The following is a 23,058-nucleotide window of genomic DNA, read 5'->3' on the forward strand; positions in this document are numbered from 1 at the left end:
AAATCTTCTGCTGTGATACCGAATCTTCGAAGATTAAGAAGTCGCCCAAAGATCGACAAATCCATCTTATGTCAACCTCAGCACTAGGCAGGCCTCTCACTTAAGGATTCCACCTGAATCATTAGCTCTTTTCTAGAGTGGATATATTACACCCACCTTACTAGAAACCAGAATGATCCGCACGCCCCATAGCCCCGGCCACAGTTCCATTTTAGTCCTGTCAGGCTCCATCGAGGCTATGCCATCAAACTTTAAAGAGACCCGTAAACCCTCCTGCGAACTGACAGTTGAAGCCAAAGCCGAAGTGATAGCCTCGATTCACAGCTCGACCCACCGACCCAATCAACCAGGCGAGACTAGCATTACTGTACTGAAATGTCTACACTACTCCGTAGCTAGATCCACTCACCCGGGCACAGATCCATGTCTGACCTGCAAATCCCGGACCCCGCAAGTAAATGACTAATTACTAACGGAGGTATATGCTCCGCACAGAATGTGATATGATGGGCCACCAAAAGTTCGGAGAGAATCCATGATTTAGAATAGAAGTGACAAGTTTCTCGAAGCGGCAAGTTACAGACGCAAGCCAGGGCGCCAGGGGTGGCAACAATATACCAGCCCATGTCTGAGTTGTACGATTTAATTGTGGCTGTGGAGAAAGGAAAAACAAAAGTCCACTAATCTTCAGGAGCACTAGATCCATTTGGATGCTTCTGCATGATTCCGTCCTAATGCAAAGGGTACCAGGATCGGGCGCATGGCAATGTGTTGGCATGTGTATTATAATGGAATACTCGGACCCGAGAATCTGGGAAGGGAGGGGGAAGAGAACATGACAGGGATTATCGGGAGTAAAGTAGGTAATACTCGATCGTTTGGCGCCTAAAAATCCAAGCTAGACAAAAATACCGACGAAAAGTGCCCCGGATCATGCATTCATCCGTTTCTGGATTACGCCCCAAATCCACAACCAAATTCCAGGATTTTCGTCCTGCATGGAACATCGTCCACTCCGTCGGTTCGGTGGAGAAGCGAAAAGTTCAGAGAATGGGACGAGACACGTACATCATGGAAGGTGTTCTGAATTGGGTTAGTCGACCGTTAGGACCCATCGGATTTACCACCCCTGCCAGATCCCGAAAGTCTGGATCTTTTGTAAGCCCCTTGCTGTGAATGACCCTTACTGAGCTCGAGGCTGTCCTACTTTATTTAGAACAAGGCGTCCGCGGAAGAAGACAAACTTTGAAACATACACGTCGATGTTTGTCTGAAGGCTTCCCTGTCCGCGCAGGCAACATACTTAGACCCGGTGCCTTGGGTCCGGCCTGCAGGGGTTCTCAATGTGACAGCGGGATACCCTTGCAATCGGTGCCGCTGGTTTTCAGGCTTTTGTGTGCTCCCGACAATCGTCTAATGGAATGCATTAGTGTACAGGGATATTGATACAGTGCTGACCAGGATGCGTTAGGTTTGATGTTGTATTTGTTCCGTACGAATCAACTCGGTTCAATACGGGGTGTATATATCGGTTGCACAATGCAGTTAGCTTCAGTCTAGTCCCTTACACGGACTTCCGCGGAACAGCAGATGCCGCACTGTAATATACTTCAAGAACTAGCACTGGAACTCGAAATTCCAGGCTTCGCCTTTTTGAGTGGGATCTATCCCCAAAAGGGTAAATGTGGGCCTGAGCGTCTGGCGTTCTCGGGGCCGAATCAGATCCCGGCATTATTACTCCGAACCAATGGAGTACCTTACCCACTGCTTCTGTAAGCTCTGAATCTTGATGCTCTGCATGTAACTAGTTCCCTGCAACTCCTTTCTCCGGCTTTCAAAGCATAGAAACCGTTGGAATGGAATCATGGAACTTGAGCACCTCGGGACAGTAACTTGAACGGAGATGAGAACCTTGGGAGAGGTCCAGTACTAAAAGTCCAGACGGGACGGTCCGTCCACATCCCGTGGACATCTAGATTTCGATAATGGAAACGGTAGAAGGCCACGTATGGCACTGACATTTGAGGGGATTTTCGATCCATTCTTCGGCCGTACGTTTTCCGTCGATCGCATGATCTTGGCATTTCAGCCGACGGTAGCGCGGACATATTTGTGAAACTAGATGGTGTGATGGACTAAGTTCGGTTCACTATTGAACTGTACTACAGACTTGCCGTGGTATGGCTTCACCCTAGTCTCTTTTGGTTCGGAGCCTAGTGCAATTAGTAAAGTACCGGGGAGGAATTCAAGTGGAAAAAGTTTGTACGTCTAGCGCAACTCCACAATGATGTCGATTTGCAGAATTTCCGGTGAAAAATAAATTAAGGATGAGACTGGCGGGGGTTCATGCTCAGATCAGGAATCGAGGGCCGTTGGGACCCGCATGTTTTTATGCGTTCATCAGCAGTAAACGTCAGTCATCCTGTGATCTTTGCGTACTGTAGCCTCGGTCGACACCCAAAGTTTGACTATTGTTCATGCTAGTTAACCAAAATCCTTTTTTAAGGAATTTGAGGGGCGGAATAATGATCTAGGCTCCTCTGAATGTGGATCTCAGGATTTCTACCTTGTTTCGAGTACAAGATTTGATCGAGAATAACACTTGTTCTAATTTTGACCTGTGGAATTACCCGGATGAGCAAGACACCGTAATAAGCGGTGTAACTATTGTAATCCGGTGACGGGAAAGTTGGAAGCTAGGCAAATTCGCAGAGGGAGTTGTATCCCATTGTATGTCTGTCTGCTATGGTCGCAACAACGGAAAAGCAAAATGGTCCGAAGACCGACAGGAACAAGAAACAGGAACAGAACAACTGAAAAAAGCACTGCGCGGTTCCTCTGTACAAAGGTGCTCATCACTCTAAGTTCAAGCCTGCTATTCTTTCTTCGACCCGCCGTAGGACTTCAGGGTCCGGTTCTCCTTTGATTTTCTTCGGTCTAGGGAATTTGTTAGCAGATTTCTTCTCATGTACCCAAATAACCAGAATACATACGGAATTCGTATAGTCTCTGCACATTTCGCCTGTCCACACTTCCCACAATTATTCGCGCCGTCATTGTACTGAGTCGTACAAACATGGCATATATAATGAACTCTGCGCCGCGGCTTTTTAAACGTCCGATCAGGTTTCAGTTTCAACGGTTCAGCATCCCCGGGATACCCATCAGGATACTTATCCAGCTTAGGCGGCTGACGAGGACACTTCTTGCACCGAATATGGCTACAAGAAGCACACTCCTTCGAGCCAGGCGCAAAGACTGTTTCGCATGCATGACAAGTCCTGCGAACACGCTGTCTCACTGTCTTCTTGACGAAATCCTGTCCGCCCGAGCGCGAGGGCATACCCAGCGGTGCGGCAGGGTTACCTGTAAGACGCAGGTGCGGCGTGTACGGCTGTCTGCCATACTGGCGGGCTTGAATTTGGGCTTGAATTTCCGGGTTCTTGCTCTTGGGGAGAGATGGGTACTCATTGGGATCCTTTTCACGTGCCGGCGGGTTGCGGGGACATTTCTTGCAGCGAGGGTGTTGGCAATTGACGCATACTTTGTCGGGGCCGAAGGTTGTTTCGCAGCGGTGACAGGTGCGGCGCACTCGCATGCGGATCGGCTTGGTAACTCGGGTGAGCTGCAGGTCGGTGGGTGATTTCCACTCGCCGGGTTCCAGGGTAAAGCCGTATTTGTTGAATAGGGCGCGGGCCTTTTCTTGCTGCAGGACACTGTAGTCGGTGAGCATGGTGGGCTCAGCGCTGACAGGCTGGACTGGCTTGGTTGGTTCACTGGGAAGAATATGCGTGTTAGTTAATTTGACACGCAGTAATTATTGACTTTCCCCACTGTCTTTTCTCATGTGATTTTTTGGGTCCACGACATAGGGAATATAGATCGTACGTTGGTTGACTAGCTGGAGCAGGAACATCCGGGGCTGCTACGGACTGACGCTTCGAACTGGAGCGTGGGCGCAAAACAGTCTTCATGCGCTTCAGATATTTAGACAAGCCCTCGGGTTTTCCCCCTCCGGGCGTCCAGGATTGTCTTGCGGAGACATGGCAATAGAGCTTTAGTCGGCCTTATACGATTTGAAGTGGCGCAAGAATGCAATGGCGAATATTTGGTCGCAGATCGATATGAATTGGTGTGGCGGATCCCCTCATTCCATATAGTCGTGTGAAGCAAAATGATGAGCGCCCAGATTTATGGTTGGCGGAAATCAGTGTCGTCACAAAAACCCGAGCCAGAGAGATGGGTTTTCCGACACAGTGGGAAGGATGCAGTATACAAGGAGACCCCTTCAAGAAATTGAGTGGGATCACCACGAAGGGAAACGGTTCATATATAGTAGGGATGAAGAAGTGTCAAAGCCCCGAAGAATGGAAAAAGAGCAGCTAAAACTAATAATAACCGAATAAAATTACGGTAATGTACTATGAAGTGGAGGCGAAAGCTTGGGGCACATGGGGCTTCCCAGACTGCTGGGTCAGTGGTATGTTTCGGTTCCAAAGGCTCCATAAGAAACCTTCTCGGCAGGGAATCCATTTCCTGGCACTTTAAATTTACAGACCCGACACTGAGGTACCGTACTGCGAACACGTAAAAGTGTATACGGCAGTTTTCGAACGTCAGGTGTGGATCTTCCTACCAATGGCACACGCATTTAGTCTTTCTCTCCCCACTTTTACTGCTACTGGGAACCAACCCCGAAAAAAAAAAAAAAAAGTAAAAATCAAATCAAATCATCAAAATACACGGCTTGACCGACTCTGTACAACAACCCCGTGTTGCAGACACTTGGACCTCACAGCCTGCAGTCCCAATGCGCCGGGTCCGTACTTTTTTTTTACCCCCGATGCACAGGGATTTCTACCAGTGTCGTCATTGGCGCTTTTGTGAAGATTCTGCCAGCGCGTCGCAATACACGGGAGGTCACAGAACTGAACATCCCCCTATCAGGTCAACGGAGCCGATGGTCGGAGTGGACACTTCGACCAGACGGATGTACCCGTGTCCTTTTCGGTTGCGTTACCTGAACAAGTTAACTGCCTCCACGAGCGGGGTCTACGGGAGGGGGTTCCGTTATCTCCTGAACTCGAATTAGTTGACGATCAGGGAGTCTGGTGTATTAAGGAGCTTGTGAGAGGAGGAACTCAGGAGATTAATCGACGAAATGACAGGGGTGAGCGATCGTTTTTACTTTTTCTCGCCAAGGTTTCTTCAGAAAATTCATGTTTAAGCGCTTTGTGTGCTCGGCTCTCGACTATACAGTAAGCTGAACGCGCAGCTCTCAACATTCAGCATTGGGGGATATGATGCCTTTGCTCTTAGAGTGTCTGATTCGACCTTCATTCTCCGCTGAAACATCTTAAAATGTGTGAGTTTTGTGGCAAAGTTTAACAATTTGTCAGTCCGCTCTTCTAGAAGTCGAGACCCAAAAAAACTGTCGCGGCCAATTGATAGAGAGGACGGAATCTCAAATGAACGCCTTCAGCGGACAATTCTGCAGCGCCCGACATTACCACAAATTTCAGCACCGGATAAGTAAATAAACCCACCCGATCCTAGTCCCATTTCTAAAAAGCCCGCCCAAAACGCCCATGCATGATGCATGACACGGGAATCGAACCAGAAGCGAGCAACGAAAAGCCATGGACGAACCCGTGTCCCTTAGATCGCGAACTAAGAAACAGGCTAGCGGAGGAATGCCAAATTATAGTGGACTCCGATGACACTTCGTAGTATGCAAATCATGATTACTGCACGGAAGCCTAGAACATGGTCCGCACGGAAGTATGTTACCCGTCGATCTCATGGCGAATAACATCTGACTTTGGGACTTACGGCGACCGGACCTGCTACCGCCAAACTACTGCAGACTAAAAGCGCGCTGTCCTCCTTAGGGAGCCGATCCCTCCATAATATGATTTCTTTTTTTCATCCCTCGTTGCCCAACGGCCCACTATGTGCCATTTAACCCTGCCTATGCCGTCCGTGACGTGCTCATGCTGATTTTTGACCGGGGTTTGGTTACCGTGCGGATGGTTTTTCCTAGATGCAGCTTAGTGGACACCTAATCAGGGATAACGGTGGTAGGCGGCTTCCACTTGAAATTATTGAGATTAAAAAACTTGGCTTAGACTAATGTCGAGCAATATACTCCGTAGAAAAGGCGATAATTAAATCATGCTGTACTATGGACGGACTCCGTGTAATAAACCACACCGCCGAGTTGACCCAATCTCTTGGTAAACGTATCAGTTGGCAGGACAGTTCGTGTAGGCAGGGTGGTCAGTGCCTTGTTCATTTCCCAGTGCCCCGGGACAATGTGGATTGTATTTAAACCTCCCCTGGCACTTGAATCATGTTGCAGTGGGATCTCGGGTCTCTGGTCTCGACACCGATCGCCGGGTTTTGGTGGTGGGTCTATTTGGCGATGATACCCACTAAGTGGAGCCTCGTGCTGGGCGTTCATTGCCCAGGGGAACTGCCCCAGTTTCGGTACTCGTATTTGGTATTTGGTATTCGTATGCGGACTATCGGATTCTTGCATTCAATTACGAGATGCAGAAGCATTCTACACTGTATAACGCTAAGTGTCTGACCGTTAAAATTCAGCTCCATATTTTTTCTTGTCTATACTAGGTGTTCTGTAATTTGTCGCTTGTACACTATACCTAACTTCGTAGATACCCATGTACTGTATACGTAGACATTCCATTGTCCAGCTGGACATCCTCATGCATTCCATATTCGGGCGCGTAGTGCGTGTCGTCTGCAAGCCAATGTGCTTGTTTTGCGATATGAATAGAAGTCCAAGCCACCGGGTCACACGTTGTTATACTCACATTCGCCACTCCCGCAACCTGTTTCCGGATAATGGTATCTCGCTACCGTGCCATCGGTGCAGATGGTTCCCAGTTAAAGACGCATTCCTTATATGTTAAACTCTCTCGGCTATCCCCCTCAAATTCACATGTACAACCTGATGTGCGTACGAATCTAGTATGGGTACATAACTTTTCACACGGGGTCCTTTTGACAGGATCAGCAGAATGTTCAAGTGGGTTTAGTCTGCTCAAGGGACTTTAGACCTATTGCTGCGCCAAACGCTGGTGGAGTGTCACGCTTATGGAGTCTCGAGGGTTGGTTCATGCATGTATCTGCAACCTCAAGAGAATCTACATATCAATACATAACTAATGAATTTAATTTCACCCGGATTCTTGGGTCTTCATTTGCGGAAACTATGCCCGAGCTGTTTTTCAAATTCCAGGATTGACATTAAGGTACTTTAATGTGTTGCTTCAGTCCCCCGCTTCTAGTCCTCAGGCACCAACACCCAGACGAGACAAGCATAACAGTAAGTAATATAACTAGTTGAGAACCAAGGAATCCCATGTAATTCCGCCATCTCGGTGAACTCCGTGTTTAGTACTGGAATCATGATAAGGGCGTCAAGATGCCGAACTAGCGGGATCAGAGTTCAAAGGATGAGGGGAGCGGGATCAGAGCTCAGCCCGTGAACCAATCACTTCTTCCTGTGAACTCCTTCCCCGGCCTACCAAGATGAAGTCATGAAGGTTATCGGACCAGGAGTATCTGGTAGGATCTATGGTCAGCCAGTGAGCCATAAGGAGAATATACCCGGGGCTGGGCAAGGGACATAGCGGTCGATCATCACGCTGTGGTGGGATCGTATGGATACCCTTTAAGCGGGAATTGGGGGCCCTGAACTGTAGTTCGCCAGTCACCGGGAAGAACTTGAGCCCCTGTGAGACCTGATGGAAATACTGGTTTACGTAGTATTGGGCTGAGCTGAGCCGAGCTGAGTGGTGCCCTGGAACGCAATTCAATTCCAAATCTACAGTATACAGGTATGATATTCAGCTTGGGAGTGGAGCAGGGAGCCAGCCACTTCAACGCCCAATTTGAACTGACATGTCTAGACAGCCAATTCAGAGCCACTAGCTCATTTAAGCAAAACAGATTTGGAAATTGGGCTGATCCGCCCCCGGCAGCTGAATGGTTCTGCGGGCGCCGTTGCAAATCATTGTGATAGATCGAACAGTTCGAGCGAGGACCGAGCGATCCCTCGGCTTTTTCCCGAAAGGGTCATTGTTCGTATATCAACCTGTTCTGATGTGCATTGAGGAAATTTCTAAATTTCCAACTTTCAACTGGTCACGATCCAATCAACCAAAACGCCCGATCTATACAGTACTCCAACCCGGTATATCCATGCCTTGATTCGACGCAGTTCCTCGTATAGATTATGCTTCCAGCAAATGTATCAACCACCCCGTTCACAATTTACTCAGAGCTGATCAGCTTATCGGCAATGGTTACAATATCTTCGTCGCTCTCGACCTCCACAACTCGGTTCACCTCGGCGGTGGTCCGCATTAGCTCCACCGCACCGGCGTACATCATGCGCTGTGATGGGTTGCAGTTCTCTGGCAACCAGTAGAGGAGGACGTAGGGGACCGAGAGACGACCGGACTTCTATACAATCCATAGTATTAGCATTTGTGACCACCTGGCTAGCATCTGAGCGATGAAGACTCTCTTACCATTGTGAGTGGGTGGCTGAGGAGGATGAAGCGTGGTGACGATTCGGGGAGGTCGTCGGCCAGATCCTCCATCTTCGAGTAGACCTCGCCGTCCTGGGGACGGATCTCTTGGCTCTTTGCATCGATAATGTCTAGTGTATCATTAGCTGAGTATTCCGAGTGTCGCCGCAATCTACAACAAGGATTTTTGTTCGCATCCAGACGCAATATCCAATGCGCAAATGGCAAAAGTGGTGGACGCGGGGGCTTTGGCGGGGCGTACAGATGATAGCTTGCGCGTCCTTGGCTCGCGATGTGCCGAGACGGAACTTTCTCAGCTTCTCCTTAGTCTCCGGAGAGAATGAATACAATCGTGAATCAGACTGGCCAGCGTTAGCTTTCCCCGTTTGTCCTAGAATATCTGGGCTGCAGCTGCTCCCCCTCTCCTATTGAGTCCCACCTAGGCTGGGTGTCACGCGACTTACCATTTTGATATAAATCTCAAGGCTGCAAAGTGAGAGCGTATTAGATATAGTTGGCCTTTAATTTGAACTGATCTCAGCCCTGGATTGAATGCTTGCGAGTTGAGAAGATGACGCACGGCTCGTCGTGATCAAAATGCGGGCGGAGACATTCCCCTCCCCCACTTCCGCTCTCCCTTCAGAACTCCAATCACTCTCTCCACCTAATCCTTTGTATTATATCCACTCAAACACCCCGCTATTTCTTCATGCTCAATCGTCTCAACCTACTCACGCGTCATTTCGCCAGACCATACTTTACCCGTCCATCAGCCCCTACTCTCTCATCTCCGTTCCTGGCAGGCCCGTTCGCGATGACATCAGCCGCACACGCGAAGCCCATCCACACGGCTGCATGCCTGATCATTGGTGATGAGGTTCTCGGTGGAAAGGTAATGATCCATATATCATCCCAAGCAAAAGAACTGTAGGACTGACCGTGACCTTCCAACCCCGCAGACCATCGACACCAACTCCCCCTTCCTGGCCAAGTTCTGCTTCTCCCTCGGCATCCAGCTGAAGCGTGTAGAGGTCATCCCCGACGATGAGGAGGACATCATAGAAGCGATTCGCCGCATGAGCTCCCGCTACGACTTTGTCGTCACCAGCGGAGGAATTGGGCCAACGTCCGTACACCGCGACAAACCCGATCATACCGGCGAACCCCCCGCTAATATGGATATATCCACAGACACGATGATATCACCTACTCCTCAATCGCAAAGGCATTCAACCTCAAGCTCCAACTCCACGAAGCCGCCTTCGAGCGCATGAAGAGACTCTCCAAGCCACACCCCATGCAACCGAACTTCGACTGGGAGACGCCCTCCCCAGGTTTGAACGCCAAATTGCGCATGGTCGAGCTCCCCTTCGACCCCAAGATTCCGGCTGAGCACCAGGCCGTCTTCGTCGCAGATGATATGTGGGTTCCTGTTGCTGTTGTTAACGGTAACGTGCACATCCTTCCCGGTGTGCCGCGACTGTTTGAGCGCTTGCTGGAGAACTTGAAGCCGTCGCTCGTCCCGAGATTGACGCATCTGGAGGGCAAGGGAACCCACCGGTTCATGATCAGTACGCCTTTGCCTGAGAGTGCGGTTGCACCGTTCTTGACTGAGCTTGCGGCGAAGGTTGAGCCGCGTGGTGTGAAAGTTGGAAGTTATCCTCGCTGGGGTAAGAAGCGGAATACCGTTACCCTGGTTGGTGCTGATAAGGAATACTTGGAGTCTCTTGTGCAGGAGGTTGAGGCAGGTGTGCAGGGCAAGTTGGTGTCTAAGGAAGATGAGCTGGATGCTCCCGAAGACGAGGATCGGGTTTACAGTCAGTAAATAGACGGACGACCTGTATCATAAGTGATTTTTGGTCCGACTAGATGCGATACTGCATTTCGATGGAAATAAGCATAGCATAGCACACACAATGCTACTTGTACAACCCCATAGGTCTATCAAATCAAGAAGCTCAATTTCTCAGGCAATACTTTTTAAACGCGCCATGATAGTAGCATCCCCTGCATCGTGGAAGAACTTATATTGACAGCCGCGTCGTCTCGCGTCCCGAGACAGACAAAGATGATAGACAAAAAGAGATGATCGGGACATAAAAAAAAAATTGACAGCAATTAAAAACAAAGCGGAACAAAAGGGGAATCAAAATTCATGAGACGATGGCGTCAAGGGTCAGTCATGCAAGTTGCGAGCCCCGTCCATCGAAGAACCCAGATCCGCAGCACAACTGGTTTTTCTTTTCCGCATTCCAGTTCCTCCCTTCCCCCCATACCGGGGAAGCATTATAAGCATCTCTCCATATTTCCCTTATTACCCGCATGAGCGGTGTGTATTTGGTGTGTTCCTGACTGGTGCGTGTTCTGGATTGGGGTTTCTGGTTTGTTTTTGGTTTTTCTGGCGTTCGTGTTGTTTGAGACAAGGGTTCACGAGTGATAAAACGGGGGAAGGGGAAGATTAAGTAAGGCCCAACCGCTTTACATGACCACGCACTTGGAGCAGCAGCCGGCACTCTCGTCGGGCTCACTGACATCCATCTTGCCCTCTGGCTGGCGGGCACCGAATGCACCAGAGCCGGCGGGGTAGGAAGACATCTCCTTGTTGTAGCGGCGAATCTCACGAACGAGGTCGTAGAAGGCGTTTTCGACGTTGATGCGGGACTTGGCGGAGGTCTCGATGAACTTGCAGCCGAACTGTCGGGCCAGTGCTTCACCCTCTGTAGATAAAGAAAAATAGATTGGTTAGTTTGGATAATTCTCATGGTCTCTCCCCGCGGGATAATCTTCCATTCGGTTGCAATGCATCGAATCTGGAGACTTGATGGAAGAGAATGCGTACCTTGCTCGGTGACTACGCGCTCCTTCTCCAAATCACACTTGTTGGCAACCACAATGATGGGGAAGTAGTCCTTGTCCTTGACGCGGAGGATCTGCTGTTGGAAGGTCATGATCTCTTCGAAGGATTGACGCGATGTTATCGAGTAGATGAGCAGGAAGCCCTCGCCGGTGCGCATGTACTGTTCCCGCATTGCCGAGTACTCCTCCTGACCTGCTGTGTCCAGGACATCCAACAAAGCGACCTCATCGTCGATCACACACTGCTTGCGGTAGGAATCTAAAGGAGTAGGCGAAGAAATGAGCTGACTGATATTCGAGATGCCGGGCACAGTGGCAAAGCTCACCTTCAATTGTTGGGTCATATTCGTCCACGAAGTGACTCTGGATGAGCTGGATGGTCAAACAAGACTTTCCGACACCACCACCGCCGACGACTACTAGCTTATACTCTCGTAGGAACTGTGGGGGAGAATCGCGGGTCAGCCATTGAGCAGGAGAGGGGGAGACGAAGTTCCCATTTGGTCTCGGAATAGAATCGCGGGATTTGACCGGGAGAGGGAGGGTAGGATCGAAAGGGATTGCTCGCGACGACAGGATGAGGGCTCACCTTGGAAGCCATTCTGAAGACGTCTATGTGTGTAAAACCCGGAAGAAAGGGGGTGTTTGGGAGAAGGCAGGATCGAAGATCGAATTAGGCCCACGATCGTAGGAAAGGAGTCACGAAACTTTGCAAGCAAAAACAGAAAGAGTCGCGGGCGATCTCGCCAAATTACCAGAGGTCTGGGTTGGGAGAATGGAGTTCTAGGGGATGAAATAAGGAGGTTCGTCCAGTGGAAAAGAGGAAATGGGGAACCGCTTGAGCTTCTTTTTGTTCCCGGCAACAGTGGATCCCCCTTTTTCAAGAGAATTGACTCGATATATAAGATTGCTCAGAATTTATCGTGGATTTTCTTGATAAAATTTAATCCATGGGGTTTCTCTTCATTTCGGTTGTCATCTCATTCTGAAAAGAAAATCTGCACAAGAACAGGAATTTCAGGAGAATTGGGGGGGAGGATTCCACTATGATTGGAGCAAAATGGAACTTTTGCTTTTTGGTCTTTTTTTTCTAATCCATAGATCAATGCTTTACGATATAGAGCTACTTGGTGAATTCTCCCTAATTCATTCCTTTTGATCCTGTCATCTTAACCCCCTATTTCAATTTCTGATTAAGCCCCCAAAAACCCATCTCGAGTTTGCGCTTTTCCCGCTTCGGTGCTAATATATTGCAACCTCTGGTACACTACTCGGCACGTCCGCTTGATTGGCCCACGCTCATCACAAGCCCCATCATGGACGGGTATTTAATATCACCCATATTACCCTGATCTCCGAGGCTCGATCGCAAGGAACAAGAGTTCGTCCATCAACGTGATACAATTGACCGCTGATAGTGAGAAAGACCTACATTGTAGCAAACCAGACTAAGTGGGGAACCTCGGGATGTGCTGGGTCTAGGTCATTTTTTTTTAGCGACTGATGTCGAGTCAGGCACCCACTTGCCATTCAGGCTGGAGACTATTTCCCCTAGACGCGTTTTCCATAGTCAATCATGGATTGACACATTCCACAATGGCCCAGGGCTAAAAATTAGATGCCGTTGTCCACGTTAGCTTGAAAGTGGACCAATTCTTATCTTATGGGACCACCAATGTTTGAGTGGGGGGGGGCCTTTTGTCATTTCCGATGAGATATTCGCCAGTTGGGCATTGACTCATTCTAGTTAGAAAATAGACCGAAAGATAGCTTATTTCAAGGTTCAATTGTCATATTCAACAACGCATACATGGGTACCTGAAAACTTGCATCAACTGCCCAGGTGGCATGAGCGGTGCGGAGTAGAAAATAAAAATATACAACTCGGCATCAAAGTCAGATTTTACACGTGCTAGGCAAACCACTACCTCTGATGGCTATGTCATATCCCCGCTCGTATGAAAACTGTGGTGGATTGGCGTCTTAGGTCCTGGTACCTGCTCCAGTATACAATGGACCTAGGAGGAGATAATACGAGGTAGCAGATATGCAATTGACTGTCGGGCCATGCCGTTTGCACACTTGCAGGTGTGACGATCTAGGAAACACATCACAAAACCGAAGGATCGGATGATGTAAGGGCGTCCTGTCGGGCACCAAAGCGCCCGGGAGACACCGCATTTCCATTCTTCAAGATCGAGGGTATCAACAATTGCCCACCGGCACCGGAAAAGCCTGCAGGAGGCCCGCCTTGCATATCGATTGCATCATCCCGCACCGAAGATCTAAGAACCTCTCCCACACCCATTGCGCTTCAGCGGCCATCTCGCCCAGTTGCAGGGAAGCACAACCCTCACGGATCTTCCCATCTTGTTGCTGGTGATCACCGGGGTCGTCCGCTGCAGATCACGTTGTCAACGACAAATGCGACAAATATGCAGACCGGAGAAATGGATGTATCGTAACTATCACCCCCACCTTGGTGGGCCCTGCACCACCTTTGATACTTTTGGATGGAAACCTACGTCTTGACAGCCTTAAGCTTCGGGGTTGTGCGGCGAGTCGCGACGGAGTTAATTCCCGCACTTGCATTTGTCAAGCTGAGTCATGTCTGCATGACATCCGATCCAATGACAAGGGGTTGTACGATTTTCTTTTCCATCCAATCCTGTCAAACATAAGAAACTTCTAGCTCCAGGCTTAATCCAAAATTCCATCCAGGTGCGATACCTGTCTGATCGCAGCTATAGTACACAAGGCCGTGCTTACGCCGCAAAGAACCAACCTAAGTGGGAATAATTGCGTGCATTTTCGTCATCATTGTCAAAAGTTGAATGATGTGGCTTTCATAATAAGGGAAAGATAGTATGTAAATTCATCAACGAAAAGTAGTTCCCTTTTTTAACGCGGAACCACCGAGATATTGCGGCTTTCAGTGATATCAATCAAAAGGAAAACACTGACTTCTTCCAATCGGGCCCATGGTTGTTTCCAAGGTTGTAGGCCTAATGAAATCTATAGACCCATAGCCGACCTTTCTGATTGTAAGGAAGTGGCCCCACTTTCATTATATGTTTTGGGTTGACGAAGGGAATATCAAGAATTTTGTTGCTTTGAAGGACCTCATTCTGAGGGCTGAAAGATACAAGTTGAATGATCACTCATTGCCACTTCCTATTCAGTGGTCTAGAGATCTTCGTCAGCTTTTGTATTTCGTTCAGCTGTTGGTAGACAAGACGCCATGAGCGAACAGAAAAGGTAGTAGTAAGCGAAGATCTATGTGGTAACACAACAAGAGCAAGGATTAGTCTACCAAAAGTTACATCTATCGTAGTAGCACAGCCTTGTCATGGAAAGTGATAGATAGAGACGGGTACTGTTCATATCGAGTAGAGGGAACGTGAAGTAAAGGAGGACAACATACTGTAGAACCGATGGCTTTCTGATCGTGGGAACGTGCCCCCCATTTCCACGGTCCCGCTAAAGTCAATTCAGTCCTCGGAAATCAGAAGCCATTGATGTTAGGTCGACTTAATGAAGGTAAGTTGCCGGACAGCGAGGGTCTCCAGTACCCGTACGATATTATCGGGCAACAGTTGGAACATTCGGAGCCGCTTAGTTTGACGACTACAAGATTACGATTACATGAACATTCTGAGATTGAAGTTTGTATTCTTCTTCTAAATTGGAAAATTAAAGATTACGAGTCTTTTTGTCGCACACAAGTGCACGGTCGGTGATAGATCAATTTGCCATGCATGTTACCGAATCTGGCAGTTAATGGCAGTCGGGTTCCATAGGAACGAGCTTATCCTGCGTGGAATGGCCTCCTATTCATCTCGGTTAGAGTAAGGTTCTGTAAATGAAAGTATAGGTTACCCTTGTGCACATTCAAGATAAGCGATAATCATGGTACGCGTCAAATTGTCCGTGCATCGATGATATGAATTAACGCTTGTTTGTATAGGCTGTCATACTCTTTCGAATGTTCTGCGGGAAGCCAAAAGGTCACTGGCGCATTCAGGAGAAACATTCCATGACCAGTAGGCGTCAAGGATTTGGCTGCTCGGCAAATAGCTTGAGACAGGGAGGGGCTCCGACCGTTGACCTGAGCCATGTGCGGGCTTCGAGGTCTCCAATGAATATGATCAGAATTTTTGGTCATCAAGACCACATCGGCTTGATAAGGTAAAGTAGCTCTGCCCTTCGTGAGAGATGAATTCCAAGCTAAAGTCTGACATCCAAGTGGTACAGTGTGGGGTCGTGAAGCTATGGAGAGGGGGATTTCCGGGGTCTGGTTAAAAGCATACAATTCGAGCTTAGTTGATGTCCTGACTTCAAGATTTTCCACCAAAACCACCTCACAACATGACTCAACTACAATTTGAACTAAAATTGCTAGAAAGTCTAGCCGATAAAGTTGTGATCTTGACCGGCGCTGCGACAGGGATAGGCCGCTCAGCCGTCCAACAGTTCTGCAGTCAGCTATAAAATCTAACCTTGTTCACACAAACTTCACTAACAAGGATCCAGATAATGGTGCCAAAGTAGTATTTGGCGATGTTGTCGATGGCCCCTCCCGAGAACTGGAATCTGAACTTGGCCCAAACGTCCACTTTGTCAAATGTGATGCCTCAAGTTATTCAGAACAACTACATTTATTCAAGACCGCGTACGAGAAATACGGCCGAATTGATATCGTTGTCGCTAATGCTGGGATCGCCATCCATCAGGACTCTTTCAGTCCTGATACCGATATCGAAAAAGAGCCACCCATGGCCGAGGTCGATGTCAACCTAAAAGGATCTCTTTTCACCGTCCGTATTGGAATGCACTATTTACGAAAGTGTGGTGGTGGTGATATAGTGATGGTGAGTAGCATTGCCGGGTTCAAAGAAGGTGAGGGGTTGGTCCCCTACACGGCCAGCAAGCACGGCGTCGTGGGGATTATGCGGGGCATTCATCTTACAGGAACTCGTGAAAACATCCGAGTCAACGTGATTTGCCCATGGATGACAAGTATGAGACCCATTTCACTTACCTGTCTCTACTTTGTAAGTTTTACGCTCGAGGCTAACAAGGATTCAGAAACTCGCTTGGTTCTGGCAATTGAACAAGGGTGGTACGAGCGGGGTTTACCTACAAACGAAGCTGCGGATGTGGCCAAGTCGATTCTACTTTGTGCCACTGCGAACCGGGGCTTGAATGGGGTTACCCATGGTGGGGCTCGTCTCCCCTTTGCGGGGAAGATTGTTTTCGTGGCAGGTGGAGAAAGCTACGAGATTGAAGATCGAATTAAGGACCTGGAGCCAAAGTGGCTTGGTGAGGAAAATAGCAAGGTGCTTTTTAGGGGTCAGGAATACCTTGCTGGGCACAGTTGGGATGCAACAAAAGTGCTTGGAGGAAAATTGTAGGTGTTTACGATTATACGTTCATGTCTTCAATACAATGCACTATAGCCTCGATATCATCAGCTGATATCTACCCAGATCTGCTGAAGAGTAATCTCCTAAGTTCGTACAGCCTCGTATCGCTCAGCCAGCACGTTTGGAAAATTCTATGTCAATCAACCATCTCAATGCAACATTGCAACATAAACGACACATTTTGCAGCCCCTAACTGGAATTGTCCAAAGTGGACACAAGCGAAATTTCTTGGCAGTAGCAGGGCATGTAACAGGATTTTCCACAAAGAGCATAGCAACGCGAGCAAGTGGCTGAGAAAATACAACACCAATTTACCACAGCATCCTGTTTTTCGGAGATGATCAACAGTGAGCACTAGGGGCCATTTCCTGTCTTAGGCTTAGTGGGGGCGACGATCCAAGCGGGGACAACGAGACTGGAGATGTCGAAGACCTCTACAGACAGTGGACTGATAATAATAGCACAAATAGAGAGACGGACAAATATACGCAACTTAGGCGGACTGCTGTGAGTATGGATCTGCAGGGTCCAAAATGGTACATAAGGGGGATGTGAGCCCCTTGAATATCAATGTCAACTTCGAACCATTAAAAGACAACTTGGTGGCTTCAGGCTCGACACCTCTTGAAAATGGGCTCTGCCATCTTCCTTACATTGGTCTCAGCAATCCTTGGACTTGCAGCTTCTGAGTCCACCCGTGTAATTGATTCTAATTTCCCAGATCCTTGTGTGATCCAAACAAGTGATGGCTATTACGCGTTCGCGACGAATGGAAACGGCGTGAATGTCCAGATCGCATCATCTTCCGATTTCTCAACATGGGACCTGTTGTCCGGTACTGACGCTTTGCCCGGTCCATTCCCATCGTGGGTTGCATCATCGCCTGCCGTCTGGGCACCCGACGTGATTCAAAGGGTAAGTTAGGCATACCCAAGACCAAATGTGATGAAGCTTACCTGTAACAGGATGATGGCACATTTGTGATGTACTATTCTGCTGCTTCAAGCGAAGATTCTAGCAAACACTGTGTTGGTGCTGCCACTTCCACGACTATCACTGGGCCATATACCCCGGAGGACAGTGTATTGGCTTGTCCGTTGGATCAGGGCGGTGCGATTGACGCAGATGGGTTTAATGACGGAGGCACTTATTATGTCGTCTATAAGATTGACGGGAACAGCCTCGATGGTGATGGAACTACTCATGCTACTCCCATTATGCTGCAGGGTCTGAACTCGGATGCTGTCACTCCATATGGAGATTCCACCCAGCTGCTTGACCGGGATGATGCCGACGGGCCATTGATCGAGGCTCCGAGTCTTGCAAATGTAGATGGGACCTACTACCTTTCGTTCTCCTCGAATATGTACGATACAACCTACTATGATGTCAGCTACGCCACGGCTTCGGCGCTCACTGGACCCTTCACCAAAGCCCAGGCACCCGATGCACCTCTGCTTGTATCTGGGGACCCGAGTAATGTGGGGAATCTGGCAGGGCCTGGTGGTGCTGATTTTAGCGCGGATGGTTCGAAGATTGTATTCCATGCTTTTGAGAATGGCCAGAATATTGACAACGGCCGCGCGATGTATGTCGCAGATATTAGTGTTTCTGGTGGTGCAATCACTATCCAGTAGAGAACTTCTGCTTTCGAAGTATATCTAAATAGGAAGCAACTTTACCATGGACAAAAACACTTGATCTTCACTAAGTAATTTGTCTCCAATACTTGTATAAACCATTGTTCCAGTCAGTGGGTCGGGTCGACACCAGTTGTTGTCTCAGGCACCAAGGCACCATTCCTCGCATTATCAAGGTTATCAAATCAACGCTCCCGAGATCTTCTTCCATCAGCTTAATAACAAACCCAAAATAGTGCATCTGCGATACAACACCATGTCTTTGGCGACTCGTGATGCGCTGGAGTTCCCTGACTCCGACAGAGTCTTTCTGGAGCCTCACTTGCCTACACAAGATACCCCGCAGTCTGATATGCCCTTCACAACGTTGACTTTCGCGACATCACTGGACTCATCTCTCGCCTTATCACCTGGTGCACGAACAGTGCTCTCTGGCCCCCAGTCGAAAGCCATGACTCACTACCTTCGCTCTCGCCACGATGGTATACTCATCGGCGTCGGAACAGCACTGGCAGACGACCCTGGCCTCAATTGCCGCATTTCTGGCGTTGGAGGCTATGGCAAAGATGGCCTGGTCGGTCAACCACGCCCTGTGGTAATCGATTCCACTGCTAGATGGGATTTCTCCGAGGATAGCAAACTATTCCAACTTTGCAGACAGGGACGTGGCCGAGCACCATGGATTATAACCGCACTTGCGGAACCTCCAGCGGAGAAGAAAGCGCTGCTGGAGAGATACGGTGGAAAATTCATCTCATTGCAGATGAACATTGCCGAAAATGGGAAATATGTTATCGATTGGAAGGCCTTGCTCGTTGCACTCCGAGCTAATGGTCTTCAAAGTGTTATGATCGAGGGAGGTGGTCAGGTTATTAACTCCCTACTCGCACCAGCGTTCATGTCTTTGATTGATAGTGTTATTGTTACCATTGCACCTACATGGCTGGGCCGGGGTGGTGTGGTGGTATCTCCCGACAGACGCTTTGATGAAGGAGGGAATCCAATGTCTGCGGCTAGGCTGAAGAAAGTCAAGTGGTACCCATTTGGAGAAGACGTCGTTCTATGTGGTCAAATAAAAAACTGAAACTCAGAAAGTTCAATCAGCTTTATCAGATGTCACCAACACACTATCCAACATTACAGAGAAAATGGTTCCGAGTGAGGTCGATCGCTATATATTACCTACTTACAACACGAAGGTACCACTGTGTTGTCAGGGAGATTATGATAATCATCAAAAATTGCGATCATGTCTCTCTTTGGCTGCTTGTTTCTGTTACAATGACTCGCAAGCACCTGGCAGTGATGTAAATCAAAGTGAAGATCGAGGTATGACGCGTACTTCATCCCTTGATAGATCGGTCGACCTTCCTTCTTTTGAGTCCTATATTCAGATCTTGCCACGAGGAGTCTAATTCCGTCCTTCCGATTGGGTAGCTCTATTTGACAGATGTGCAGCTATTGAACCGGGCCGTGTCGATCAGGGATGCCGTTCGCATCAATTTGTAATCGCTATGGAGGAATTCTTCGCAGTTTGGTGGACGCAGATGATTTAGTAGATTGCTAGGGGTCTCACCGTGCCTTGCTCAAAATTATCGGCCTCATTAGCTTGTGATGATCCTCACGATCCTTTTGATCATCGTAATCACCAGCGCTATTAGGATTAGCACGAGGTTGACCTTTAGACAAGTATGTATCCCTAGTTCAGGATCCTCCGTCTCGCTAACATATCGATAAAAACACAATTACTGTTTAGATCGCCGGATCTACAGCCCCAGAATACACGCAAGCCTCCGCAAGGGATCATGAAGCACTTTGAAACCCCCAACTGGCTGGTGCCCATTCATGATGATGCTGGAAAACCTGGTTCCAATTTATCGGCCCATCGGCTCCATTTTTCCTGATAACGGGGACCGCGCTCCACTCACTCCACCATAGATCGTCGACGAATATATTTCGTCCTTTTCGCCACAATGGTGTGCCCAATAAATGCCTTAAGTTGAAGAAATTTCTTCCTTCTGTCAACGTTTCAATCCTCAGTCATCTTTACGTTTTCTGCGCCACTCTTGCGCATTTGTGCTCGTCTTCTACTGCTCGTCCAGCATGCCTGTCGGGCAGCATTCCGATCCCGAGGGTCCCCCACAAATCCCTCCGCAAGCCCAAACATATGTGAGGCCAAGTGCGACCGATAATTATGGTTCTCACAATGATTCTGGAGACTCAGCTCCCGTATCGGGTCGCTCATCATTTTCCTACACGAGGAACTATGCGACACCAGCGACTGGTGCCCAAACACCGGACCCTCTAATGGGAAATACGATCGTTGTTGATAAGCAATCGTTAAAGAACGTGTCACAAACAATCACCAGTCTTGATCCAAGTAACGAAAATTTACATGAGCTCGAGACGCTTGGACATCGGTTAACCAACCGAAGGCCTTCGGTATCCCGATGCTCGGATTTTGCCGACGAAGCGGCTGCGCCGAGCCGAGCGAGGCAAGGCGTGCCCCCAGAGATCCGAAGTTTCGCAGCCGAGATAATTTTGGTAATGGTCTGTTCGGCCGGTCTCATGCTGTTCTCTTTCTTCCTTGGTGATATGCTCGCCCCGCAGGAGCAGTTGAAGGCTGCGCTCGGTATTACCAACACGCAGCTCCCGTGGATTGTCGGTGCTTTCAACACGGCCAATGGCCTATCCGTGGTGATCTCCGGGTCACTATCAGATTTAGCACCCCCTAGACGTCTCATGGTTGGCGCTTTTGCTTGGTTGACTGCTTGGAATATTGTCGGGGCTTTCTCCTTGCAACCATCGCGGAATATTCTCTTTTTTATCGTGCGAGCCATGCAGGGACTTGCTATTGGCGTTTTAGTTTCAGGAAGCATGAGTATCTTGGGCAGAGTCTATAAGCCTGGTGTACGCAAGAATCGAGTGTTTTCTGCCATGGCTGCCTGTTGCCCCTTCGGTTTCTCGCTTGGAGCACTCCAAGGTGGTGGCCTGTACCAGAATCTCCCCTGGATCTTTGGAACCAACGCCATTATCTGCGCTATCTGCGGCGTTGCTGCCTACTTCACCATTCCGCCTTTGAAACCGGTAGCGGATGTTGCCGGTACCGAAGCACCGACTTTACGGCAATTTGACTTCATCGGAGGTGGCTGTGCCGCTGGAGGCTGCGTGTGTTTACTTTTCGGCCTTACACAGGGACCGGTTGCTTCTTGGTCACCATATACATATATTCTAATCATCATCGGCTTGCTGCTACTGTGTGGTCTTTTCTTCGCTGAGCGTGCAGCCGTACGCCCTTTAATCCCCAATCGTCTTTGGTCAACACCAGGGTTCACCCCATTGATGATCGCCTACTTCCTTGGATTTGGATCGTTCTTCGGCTGCTGGCAATTTTACGCAATTCAGTTTTGGTTGCGCATCCAACACGCAACTCCCATTGGGGTGGCACTTTATCATATTCCTAACGCCGTGGTTGGAGTCTTCGCTACATGGATCGTGAGCCGCACTCTCCACCTTGTTCCAGGTCACTACATTTATGCCGTATCTATGTTTGCCTTTACTATGGGACCTGCGTTTTTCATCCCGCAAACTGCCAACACGACCTACTGGGCTCTTTCATTCCCCGGTATGGCGCTTGTGACATTTGGTCCTGATCTGGCCTTTGCCGCGGCTTCGATTTTCATCACTAGCAATGTCGCCCGTTCATACCAAGGAAGCGCGGGTAGTCTGTTGGTGACCAACCAAAATCTTTCATCAGCTATCATGACTAGTCTTGCTGATGCAATCGGTACACGGGTCAGTACTGGTGCTGATGGAGAGGTCGATATAGAAGGATTGAGGGCCATTTGGTGGTTTGCAATGGGAGCACAGTTGCTTGCACTGCTTGTAACTGTTGTTTGGGTGCGTATCCCAAAGGAAGAGGAGAAGGAGCATGTTACTTGATTTATGTTATGTTGATTTATATGTTCTATGGAATTATTGTTCTCTTATGGAAATGATAAGAGCCATGACACTGTGCATCGCAGTATTCGAGAGTCAGGAAAGCAATATTATAGAGTACTTACTTGGTCTCACTACTCCGTAAACTACCATGGCATGTGAAGCGATTAAAGAGTGATACCGAGTCACTTTTCTCACCTATGATTGATATGTCAGTGGTTAATTAGAGGGTTCAGAGAAGAAAGCATAGACTTATTCTAGAAGATGTTTTGTACTCCCGACGTTTCGTCGCTAGAAATGTCCGGGTATCAGAGGCTCGGAATGGATCGGTCAGTACTCCATAATAGGAGGTTTTGCCTAGTTTCAGTTCGGCCAGGATTACGGTCTAATAGCTTTACTTGGTCTTCGCTTCATCTTTTCTGTGGGGTCGCTGAGCGCATGATTGGTCGCTAGCTAGGCAGGGTGTGGGGCAACCCACATGTTGCCTAAAGCTGCCTGGACCCTGTGCAAACTTAGCTTTCGTTGGATGATTCCGGCAAAACACAAACACCCCACAATCCAATACATAAAGTCTTATACCCCATGAAAATGTATACCCAAGTTCGCAGAATTTAAATCTGCATCAATTCGTCCAA

At 48.6% G+C, this 23,058-nt stretch overlaps 9 protein-coding genes across 9 annotated transcripts; 5 read left to right on the forward strand and 4 right to left on the reverse strand.

Annotated features, from left to right (window-relative positions):
• Positions 1-2,785: 2,785 nt before the first annotated feature.
• N7503_005505 (uncharacterized protein) lies at positions 2,786-4,366 on the reverse strand. The gene is made up of 3 exons (XM_057065052.1): positions 3,889-4,366; positions 2,994-3,776; positions 2,786-2,937 (listed from the first exon to the last, which is right to left on the reverse strand). Exons 1-3 carry the CDS (start codon positions 3,972-3,974, stop codon positions 2,856-2,858), a joined length of 951 nt encoding a protein of 316 aa, XP_056922795.1. The 5' UTR covers positions 3,975-4,366; the 3' UTR covers positions 2,786-2,855.
• A 3,935-nt stretch (positions 4,367-8,301) lies between these two features.
• On the reverse strand, positions 8,302-9,028 carry N7503_005506 (GMF family protein; the record flags this gene model as incomplete). Its single annotated transcript, XM_057065053.1, has 4 exons — positions 8,302-8,493; positions 8,562-8,692; positions 8,824-8,923; positions 9,026-9,028. The coding sequence occupies 4 exons, from the start codon at positions 9,026-9,028 to the stop codon at positions 8,302-8,304; spliced, it is 426 nt and encodes a 141-aa protein (XP_056922796.1).
• A 227-nt stretch (positions 9,029-9,255) lies between these two features.
• On the forward strand, positions 9,256-10,386 carry N7503_005507 (flavin adenine dinucleotide pyrophosphatase; the record flags this gene model as incomplete). The annotated part of the gene is made up of 3 exons (XM_057065054.1): positions 9,256-9,453; positions 9,521-9,687; positions 9,753-10,386. The coding sequence occupies exons 1-3, from the start codon at positions 9,271-9,273 to the stop codon at positions 10,384-10,386; spliced, it is 984 nt and encodes a 327-aa protein (XP_056922797.1). The 5' UTR covers positions 9,256-9,270.
• A 653-nt stretch (positions 10,387-11,039) lies between these two features.
• N7503_005508 (Ras family protein) lies at positions 11,040-12,018 on the reverse strand (the record flags this gene model as incomplete). The annotated part of the gene is made up of 4 exons (XM_057065055.1): positions 11,040-11,278; positions 11,401-11,676; positions 11,744-11,858; positions 12,007-12,018. The coding sequence occupies 4 exons, from the start codon at positions 12,016-12,018 to the stop codon at positions 11,040-11,042; spliced, it is 642 nt and encodes a 213-aa protein (XP_056922798.1).
• Positions 12,019-13,527: 1,509 nt separating this feature from the next.
• Positions 13,528-13,725, reverse strand: N7503_005509 (uncharacterized protein; the record flags this gene model as incomplete). The annotated part of the gene is made up of 1 exon (XM_057065056.1): positions 13,528-13,725. One exon carries the CDS (start codon positions 13,723-13,725, stop codon positions 13,528-13,530), a length of 198 nt encoding a protein of 65 aa, XP_056922799.1.
• Positions 13,726-15,785: 2,060 nt separating this feature from the next.
• N7503_005510 (NAD(P)-binding protein) lies at positions 15,786-16,831 on the forward strand (the record flags this gene model as incomplete). The annotated part of the gene is made up of 2 exons (XM_057065057.1): positions 15,786-15,897; positions 15,951-16,831. 2 exons carry the CDS (start codon positions 15,786-15,788, stop codon positions 16,829-16,831), a joined length of 993 nt encoding a protein of 330 aa, XP_056922800.1.
• Positions 16,832-17,474: 643 nt separating this feature from the next.
• On the forward strand, positions 17,475-18,481 carry N7503_005511 (glycoside hydrolase family 43 protein; the record flags this gene model as incomplete). The annotated part of the gene is made up of 2 exons (XM_057065058.1): positions 17,475-17,759; positions 17,810-18,481. The coding sequence occupies 2 exons, from the start codon at positions 17,475-17,477 to the stop codon at positions 18,479-18,481; spliced, it is 957 nt and encodes a 318-aa protein (XP_056922801.1).
• A 259-nt stretch (positions 18,482-18,740) lies between these two features.
• Positions 18,741-19,568, forward strand: N7503_005512 (RibD family protein; the record flags this gene model as incomplete). Its single annotated transcript, XM_057065059.1, has 1 exon — positions 18,741-19,568. The coding sequence occupies one exon, from the start codon at positions 18,741-18,743 to the stop codon at positions 19,566-19,568; it is 828 nt and encodes a 275-aa protein (XP_056922802.1).
• Positions 19,569-20,587: 1,019 nt separating this feature from the next.
• Positions 20,588-22,426, forward strand: N7503_005513 (MFS transporter; the record flags this gene model as incomplete). The annotated part of the gene is made up of 1 exon (XM_057065060.1): positions 20,588-22,426. One exon carries the CDS (start codon positions 20,588-20,590, stop codon positions 22,424-22,426), a length of 1,839 nt encoding a protein of 612 aa, XP_056922803.1.
• Positions 22,427-23,058: the final 632 nt, after the last annotated feature.

This window comes from Penicillium pulvis, assembly GCF_028828015.1.
Source record: "Penicillium pulvis strain IBT 33274 chromosome Unknown contig_23_segment0_segment0, whole genome shotgun sequence".
In the NCBI taxonomy this organism is placed as follows: domain Eukaryota; kingdom Fungi; phylum Ascomycota; class Eurotiomycetes; order Eurotiales; family Aspergillaceae; genus Penicillium; species Penicillium pulvis.

Excerpts from the sequence above, each read along its gene's own strand:
- N7503_005505 (XM_057065052.1), bottom strand. The coding sequence starts at position 3,974 with ATGAAGACTGTTTTGCGCCCACGCTCCAGTTCGAAGCGTCAGTCCGTA. Across the intron at positions 3,777-3,888 it reads GCTCCAGCTAGTCAACCAAC|TGAACCAACCAAGCCAGTCC; the intron begins GTACGATCTATA and ends TATTCTTCCCAG. Across the intron at positions 2,938-2,993 it reads GCAGAGACTATACGAATTCC|ACCGAAGAAAATCAAAGGAG; the intron begins GTATGTATTCTG and ends CAAATTCCCTAG.